General features: G+C 33.8%; 3 protein-coding genes across 3 annotated transcripts in view; 2 read left to right on the forward strand and 1 right to left on the reverse strand.

The window, feature by feature from the left end:
• The first annotated feature begins 1,488 nt into the window (after positions 1–1,488).
• Sac1 (phosphatidylinositol-3-phosphatase SAC1) lies at positions 1,489–4,171 on the forward strand. The gene is made up of 8 exons (XM_011497334.1): positions 1,489–1,526; positions 1,619–1,710; positions 1,785–2,125; positions 2,192–2,303; positions 2,558–2,901; positions 3,029–3,406; positions 3,487–3,654; positions 3,733–4,171. Exons 1-8 carry the CDS (start codon positions 1,489–1,491, stop codon positions 4,009–4,011), a joined length of 1,752 nt encoding a protein of 583 aa, XP_011495636.1. The 3' UTR covers positions 4,012–4,171.
• A 46-nt stretch (positions 4,172–4,217) lies between these two features.
• LOC105360254 (protein dpy-30 homolog) lies at positions 4,218–5,092 on the reverse strand. Its single transcript, XM_011497106.1, has 3 exons — positions 4,866–5,092; positions 4,698–4,771; positions 4,218–4,613 (listed from the first exon to the last, which is right to left on the reverse strand). The coding sequence occupies exons 1-3, from the start codon at positions 4,879–4,881 to the stop codon at positions 4,371–4,373; spliced, it is 333 nt and encodes a 110-aa protein (XP_011495408.1). The 5' UTR covers positions 4,882–5,092; the 3' UTR covers positions 4,218–4,370.
• Positions 5,093–7,531: 2,439 nt separating this feature from the next.
• The window catches only part of LOC105360255 (Interferon-related developmental regulator 1), a 6,542-nt gene continuing 5,031 nt past the window's right edge, over positions 7,532–9,042 (forward strand). The window contains 1 exon segment of the mRNA XM_011497107.1: positions 7,532–7,945. Coding sequence (XP_011495409.1) covers positions 7,912–7,945 — 34 coding nt within the window. The 5' untranslated portion in view covers positions 7,532–7,911.

A 9,042-nucleotide genomic window follows, 5' to 3' on the forward strand; every position in this document is an offset into this window, starting at 1 on the left:
TATTAATTTTTTAATGAGATATAAATGACATAAACTTTTTAAAGATTATCTGCTTCAATAAAACAAACACCCGCTAAAAATTAATATTAACTAAAATTAATATTAACTGATATAGAATAACATGGAAACTCGGCTATTGTATACTGACACATGATATAATTGTAATTTAATATTGAAGGTACGAACAATTTATTTGATACTAAAAACCAAATTAACATTTACACACACACAAACACACGCACACACACACACATATATATATATATACACACACACACACACACACACACACATACGGAATTAATGTTAATGATTACATTACTTTAGTTATTAATTAAGAAGATATTAAATTATATCGAGAACATAATTACTGAAAATAATTTATGAAACATTTACGCATGCTTGCACGTACATCCATAGCATTTGCACCTGCGTCAACAAAAAATAATATATATATATATATATATATATATATATATATATATATACGATCGATTTCGCATACGTAAAATTGAGCGACTGTTTTAATCTCGTATGCAGAAGGAAATAAGAGAAGTTTTCTTTCAATTTAGTTTTACAGAATTGTATGTTTCAGTTGTATATGCTTTTGATATACACAAACATATATATATATATATATAAATATTTATTTATTTTATTTTATTTTTTCATTACTATTTAAAAAAACTTGTAAATAAAGCTTGAAAGTTATCAATTGTAATTTGAGATTAAAAAACTTATTATCAATCGGTAATGTTGGTATGGTAGATCTCTTATGTATTAAATGATGAAATGTAGCATTCGATCAACCATGAAATAATTAATAAACATATAAGCTCAATTAATAAAAATGAGTAATGGAGTGAGCAACAAACATACTTAAGATAATATGTTTATATATTCACATTGTCTTAATACTCTATATTATATGGGATTCATTGTTTAGTTATCAACAAATTGAATGATAATTCAAAATTAAATCTACGTTTATAGTTGAAGGATGATTAAAGATTTATGAATCAGGCGAAAACAAAATTTTTTAGTAGCATATAAATTTTAAAAATATCTTCAGCAATTACGCATTAAATTTCATTGTAAACGTAATCAGATAAATCGGAATCGGTAGGTATGTATTATAATTAAAAAGTTTGTGCTAGTTGAGAAATACGTGAATAATGTGTACAGTTTCAAATAGCGCAAATCGTGATTTTTGCACATAATCGTATTTAATATTTGTAATTTTAGAGACTCAATCGTTAGGCCTCTTTATTCGCAATGCATGAATTTTGGATTCTTCAAACTAGTTGACATTTGAACACGAACCTTTTCATTTGACTACGGGTATAATATTAATTGAAAAATTGCATTTGTAGATAAATAAAAGTGTCGGAGAGTAAGATTTATGTTCCAGGCATTGATATTTACAAAAATTTTCATTAAATATAAGAAATAATTGAATTTCTACAATAAATTGTATAAGCATAGAAGATGGCTACGAATACCGATGTTTATGACAATCTTTATTTGTAAGTGTAAAAAAACTTTAAATCGTTGGATGAACGTAAAATTTTTTTTATGCCATTTACATAAATTACAATTAATTGCTTAAAATATTTAGATACATGACAGCAGATAAATTTTATATCGAACCAATTAGAACAAAAGTTTTACTTGTAATTGATCGAACAAGTCACCAAATTCATGTACAAGGTAATTAATTATACAACTAAATTTATAAATATATAAAATATGCTCTTTGGATAATTATATTTCAATACTTTTAGTCGCGAATCCCAGTCAAATTCCACAGACTGCAAGTAGACGTAAAATATGGGGGATTGTAGGAATTATTCGACTATTAGCATGTCCTTATTTAATTGTTATAGATGATGCGCAAAAAATTGGAACTATAGCTAATCAAGATATTTTCAAAATAGTTTCAACACATATGATCCCATATACAAGATCCATGTTACATTTGGATGAGAAACAAATTCGTAACAATACTACTTATTTAGAAATGGTAAAATCTATTCTCAATACACAGCACTTTTATTTTAGTTACACGTATGACTTAAGTCATACGATGCAAAGACTTCATAATACAACTCCAGAATTTGTTCAAGTAAGCCATAATAAATTTATCATCTAACGAATTATCTTGATTTAAGAAGCTTAAATCATATTTCAGATGCCTTTACATGATCGAGCAGATTCAAGGTTTATTTGGAATTCGCATTTACTTCAAGATCTTGTGGCAAGACCAGAACATCATAAATTTTGCCTTCCAATTATAATGGGTTGTATCCTTTTTATCTCAATATTAAGAAATTTATTAAAACATATTTGCACGTTAATATTATTAATCGTTTATTTTTTTCAATAAATTATTCTATTCCAATAATACATATACATAGTGAAATTATTTAAATTACATTTGATTTGGAATTTTAACTTTTCATAAAATAATTTCATTAGGATTCAGTTTAAAATAAGGTTATAATCATTGCGTACAAGTATAATTTTAAGTAAATTTTTCTTAATACTAAAACTACAGTCGTTTCATTGAACACAATTGTTGTTAATGGTATTCCATTTAATTGGGGTATCATTTCTAGACGCTCGATACATCGAGCTGGAACAAGATTATTTTCTCGTGGCATAGATAGTAATGGAAATGTTTCAAATTTTGTTGAAACTGAACAAATAATAGAAGCCAATGGGAGTAGAAGTTCATTTGTTCAAATTCGCGGATCTATTCCATTATTTTGGCAGCAAGCTCCAAACTTGAAGTTTAAGCCAAAACCGCAATTAATTCCTAATGAAAATCATTTAATAGCTTCCGCTAGACATTTTGAAAATCAAATATTCCATTATGGCAAGCAAATTTTAGTGAATTTGGTAATAATTAAGCTTTATTAAATATTGTCATTTAATGTTGGGATATATATATATATATATATATATATATATATATGTATATGTACATATGCAATAAGAAATTATTAATTATGGATATACCTAATAGATCGATCAGACAGGAACAGAAGCAATACTAGAGAAATGTTATCGAGATACAGTGCAGGACATGCATAACCAAAACATAAGATACGAAGCTTTTGATTTTCATGCTGAATGTCGCAAAATGCAATGGGATCGATTAGATATTCTAATGGCTCGTCTCACCCACGATCGAGAACAAATGGCATACTTTTTACTAACAAGAGACGGAGTATTAATGTCTGTTCAAGATGGAATTTTTAGAACAAATTGCATTGACTGTTTAGATAGGACGAATGTAGTACAAAGTATGTTAGCCAAAAGAGTACTTTCAGATGCTCTATCTAAATTAGAAATTTTACGAAACATAGACGAGCATCCTTCTCTCGAATTTTTATTTAAGCAGGTATTTTTGAGAAAGAAAAATATGTTTGAAAATAAAGTATTTAAATAATAATTTTTCTCTTTAAATTGTTTTATTTGTAGGTGTGGGCTGATAACGCTGATATAATAAGTACTCAATATTCTGGAACAAGTGCATTAAAAACAGACTTTACAAGATTAGGAAAGCGTACAAAGATTGGAGCTTTGAAAGATGGTATAAATTCTTTAATGAGGTATTATAAAAATAATTTTGCCGATGGTTTTCGAAATGTAAGTAAAAACATAAATAATAATATACATTATTTTAAGAATCATCCTTTAATCTCAATTATTTTAAAACAATTTTAGGATTCTATAAATTTATTTTTGGGACGATATATAGTACAAGATGGCGAGTGTTTGACAGTTTCGTGTCCATTGGAGTCTGAAAAAAATTGGCGCTACGCAACATTTCCATTGGTACTCATTGTAGCATGGGCAATGTTGATTGCTCATATGATCTTGCCATCGAGATATACCACAGAAATTTTGTTATACATGCTTTTCTGGGGAGCGATGGTGGCTGGCACTTTTGCAACAATTATTCACCATGGCAAACAATATGTTGACAAACCCAAGCTTTTATAAGTGATAAATTTAATATTACCTCCACATATTAAATATATATTTTATTTAAATACTCTAAGAGAAGCTATTCTTACTATTGTAAAAAGAAGTATAAGTCAATTTTGATTAATAGTATTATATCAAAATTTTAACCAATTATAGTCATTATATATTACAATTTGTTGTTAAATAAAAATTAGTAAAACGGATGAATGTATACCAGAGAATCAGAAAAATATAATGATTCCTAATTAGCAAGAGCTAATAAAATCATGAGTTCTTTATTAATCATATTACTCATTGTCACTGACCACAATTAAATCTTGTACAGTACAGCACTATCGTACGCTTCTTCACAAAGTAATATACTATATTGAATGTTATTGAGCAGTAGATGGCGATCCACTGGTATCATATTGATTTTTATTTCGCAAAAGATAAGAGGCTAAATAACTTATTGGATCCGGTGGCCTTTCCTTAGCTAAACTGGAGAGCGCTTGTAGTAAAATTGGTACAACAGTTTGGTCCAAATATTGCCTAGCTGGCAACGACTGAATTTCAACGCGCGATTTTTTTGTTGGTGCACTTGTCATATCAACTTCCTTGTCTATTATAATTGATTTCTGTAATTTTTTTTATAATACAAATTGATTAAATTTTTTAAAGATCAATGATTTTAACTCCGAATACTTTATAGGTTATCTCACTTGTGTGGCATCCGGCAAAACATTAGTGATAGTTGTGCACGAAATTGATTCGCTTATATCATCTATTGGATTTTCTGTAAAAACAAAAAAATTAAACATCAAATTAAAATGTGATACTCGGCAATTTGGTGTGAAATGTTTCGTTGAATTAAAAAAGCATATACATACCACCACTTGACGCCATTACGGAAACAATAATTGAATAATAACGTTGTAATCGTGGATAGAGGACTATCCCCAAATTATATGTAGCGACGATCCGCCGTCAACCTTTACTTTTACAATATTTATTAATCCGAATTTAATAGGCCAACAAAACTATGGGAAACTTACATTGTGCATCGGAATCATGAGATAAGCAGCCAGAACAGTAAAGTTATAAGAGCAATGAAAAATCACTAAGCCGAATGTAGTAGTGAACGGTTGGTAAAATAAAAGCTCTAGTGAAGTTATTAACTTTTCTAACTGACAAAAAAATTTAAATGCCACAAGTTTATCGATTGCTAGGAATAACAATATAAATAATACAGAGGCAATTAAATGGCATTAGGTAATTTAAAATCTTATAATATCGTGTGGAGTAAATTCATTTGAAAGACTGTAATTTCTATAATTCCCGTTAATGTGCATTATTTTAACTGTTATACAAAGTGTAAAAATTTAGAGATTTAATGTGGGAATGCATTTTTACATTTGCTTCTACATTGTGTGATTATCGATGCATGAGAATTTGAAGTAAATAGGAAAAACAGAAATTTAGTTGTTATGAAATTTTTATTGATATGAAAACACAAAAATATTACAAATCTAATTGATTGCCATTGATCTTTATTATTTTTTTTTCCATTTTTACCATTATCATTATTAATGGAATTAATTATTAATTTTAATTCGGTAATTTTTATAACAAACTGATTATATTGATTAAATCGTAAATGCGGTATTCATGAAAGCCATTAATTATTAACATATCCAACATTTTTATACATCGTACGTATGTGATAGACAATAAAATTATTTATCTTACCAGGTGTAATTATAATAGTGCATACAATAATATAATAATTTTTGGCACGAAAGCCATTAATATAAGCATAAATCTGCAGCAAGCAATTTAAATAACTATTCATTTATCCAGTAAGAGCCTTTTAATATTTGCCAAAACATTAGAATTTTGCAATAGAAAATTAATAATATGTAAAGTAAGATGTGAAGTCGATGTTATATATAAAAATTTATTTAGAGATAAATTCTTATGGTGGCATTTGTATTCGTAGAAGTTATTCGTACGGCCAGACGATACAATTAGTCAAACGAACGGTATTATCCCGGACAATTAAGTATTAAGAAAGTGTTGTCGAATTATTCCAGAAATGAGTGACGCACTCGTACATGGAACTTGCCAACCAATAAACATATTATAAATCCTTCCCAGGTAAAGCTTTAAAGCCGTACTCGGAAGCACATTTTTCATTTTTTAAGCTCTAATTACGAATAGGCGATTATTTTAAGACTTTTACGTACATAATAACGCAATTATATTATGTAGATCCTAGAAATCCTTTTAAATATCATTGAAATTTTCTAAATATAATTGTCAAATTTTTCAGTTTTCACTATTAATATCGAATTGAATTTTGTGCCTAAGTTATAAAATAAAAAAAAAAAAAAAAAAAAAAAAAAAAAAAAAACTTAGCCAATATATCGTATTAATAATAATTATTGCTTCAAATGCAGAATATTACGTCACTAATATTTACATGACTCTTACTGCATAGAAATATGTGCCCATACGTACGTAACGAGCGTAATTTCTCTCAAATTAGTTAAAATTTCATATTAATTGTATACACCAAATAATTGCCATTATTGTTCATCTTTGTTACGCGATATTTTAGCTTGTTTGTACAAAGTTATGTCATAGAGACTCCGATACTTTCATTCCTAGTTCGATTGAATTATTATAAAACTGCTTATTGAACATTGACACGATGAATATCATTATTTAATTCATTGAAACAAAAAGAGATCTGTTATTTTATAAGCTAATTATATAATTAATGCCTAATATCCGAAGGTTTCGCATCTCTATTTATATGCAGATGCATATAGGTATGCTCATGTGGATGCGCGTGTGTTGGTCTGTCTAGATTAGAATAGGAAAAGAAATTATTCGATGGACGGAAGATTTTAATGAATTAATAATAAAACCGCTGTGTATATCGATTTACATCAATGACTAATTAATTGATATATAATATTGGAAGCAATGTTTCCGTATCTTATTAAATATCCTAAGTAAAGCGCTCAAGACTTTGAAATTCCAAAATTAAGAAATATTTATTAAACCGTCGAATAATGCATCGATGTGTTAATCGACGCTATTATTATTATTCGAACAACATAAAGTGGTGCACTGGGGGTACGGTACTTTTTCTCCGCCAACTCTACACTCCCCTCCGCCCCTCCACCTCCTACCGCCCACCCCCTCACACTCCCGCCCTCACGACCCATCCGCCACCAAAGTCCGTCTTACACGGCTAATCTTGGATAAACTAAGCAGTACTTGAGCACATAGACCGGCGAGCGGCCCATATGGCAGCGGTCAGGTTGTCGGTCGTCGAGGATAGGGCGCAACGCGATACGATCGACCCTCGAGCCGTGGCCACGGCTCATCTTCGATCGGTATAATCAATTGCGAATAAAAGTCGCGCTCTCGAAGATGGCCGTCGTTAAGAGGTGTCGCGCATGCGCCCCTCCAATCATCTCCCCCCGCCGGTGCCCGCATCGTGGGTCGGTGGTGGGGCGAGACGGAGCAGGAGATATCCGCGTTAATCGAGCGCCGCCAGTGCACTTGAGGAAGCCCATCGTTGGCTGTCTCGACGGTGTGTATGCGTTAGGGATTATTGCTTCTCGCGTCCGCAACATGTTAATGAGTTTTCTCCAAGTTCACATTGATAATCCATGCAGTGCATTCAGTATACGAAGGAAAATTAACACTACAAGACATTTACCCTCTTGATCGAGAAAGTTTGGTGGTTCCTCTATTGTGCAATAAAAGTAGGGGTGGGAGCGAACACGAGACGTCGTCGTCGTGATCGTCGTCGTCGTCGTTGTTGTCGTCGTCCCCGTCGGCCCATACATTCCGCTCGAGCGAAAACAACGGCCTAGAGAGGAGGAGGAGAAGGAATAGCGCGGGAGGAACAGCGTCAACATGCCTGGCAAAGGCACTAGAAAAGGAAGATCCGGTGAGTTTTTCCGGGCTAAATGAGCGACCGCGATGAAAAATTGAGAAGTATGCGCATCACGGGCTAATTTTACGTCCCGCGACTTTCCCCATTGGCACTCCATGTGACTTGCACGCTTTTCGCACGTGTGCGTGCGTAAGCCTCGCGGCCCATACCCGTGCCCGTGTAACCCACCATCGATCGTTCCGACCTTCCCGCTCACCACTCCATTATTTCGCTATACGCGGGCCAGCTTGTGTGCGTGTGTGAGCGCGCGCGGGCGCGCGTGCTGCATTTTTTTCATTTTCTCCTCTCCTCTTCTCTGTCTCCCTACTTTCTCGGCGGCTTGGCTCGCGAGTGAACGAGCGAGCGAGAGGCTAATACTACGAGAATGGATGACTCGTGCTCTACATTGATCCATTGACGAGCGCGACTCCAAGGAAACGTAGCCTCGATAGCTCGGAGATCGGGGACACAGCGTCTGGCTTTTACGCTCGAATTAAATAGCCGAGGTTCCACTTTGCTCCCCTACAATGTATAATGGTCCTGAGGAAAAGATAGGCGCGCGCCTTCTTTAAAACCGCTCGTTCGCTTCCTGCTGCCGTCGCCACCGCCGTCGCCACCGCCGTCGCCGTAGCCGCCCTTCATTCTTCGAATTCCTCGCGGCGCTTGGCTGGTATATTTTTAACGAGGCGCGAACGCGACACGCGAATCGATTAAATGGACACGATAATGGACAATTGCGCAGTAATGCGCAGCGTCAATGTCCTCGTCCGTTTAGACCAGACGACCGAAAGTGTCGAGTGCCCCGGCGAAGCTCGCGCGCGTGCGGTGATGCTAAGGAGGTGACGTATCCGTGGCACGTTTGTTGTTTTTTAAGGCCCCCACTGGCGTGCGCTACGCCGCGACCTTGGCGCGGGCATTATGACGAGCTCGCTGCTCCACTGCTCCACCTCGTCTCCTCTCCCACACCCCGGATACACGCATGATGAGACGTGACGTGACGAGCGGTGCGGCGCAGAGAGGAGTGGTGAGGAGAGGAGAGGAGTGGAGAGGAGAGGAGAGGAGAGGAGAGGCCAACACCGTCTCACCTCGACTTTTCCATTCATAACGTTTTG

This window comes from Ceratosolen solmsi, unplaced genomic scaffold (assembly GCF_000503995.2).
Source record: "Ceratosolen solmsi marchali unplaced genomic scaffold, CerSol_1.0 scaffold13, whole genome shotgun sequence".
NCBI classification, from domain to species: domain Eukaryota; kingdom Metazoa; phylum Arthropoda; class Insecta; order Hymenoptera; family Agaonidae; genus Ceratosolen; species Ceratosolen solmsi.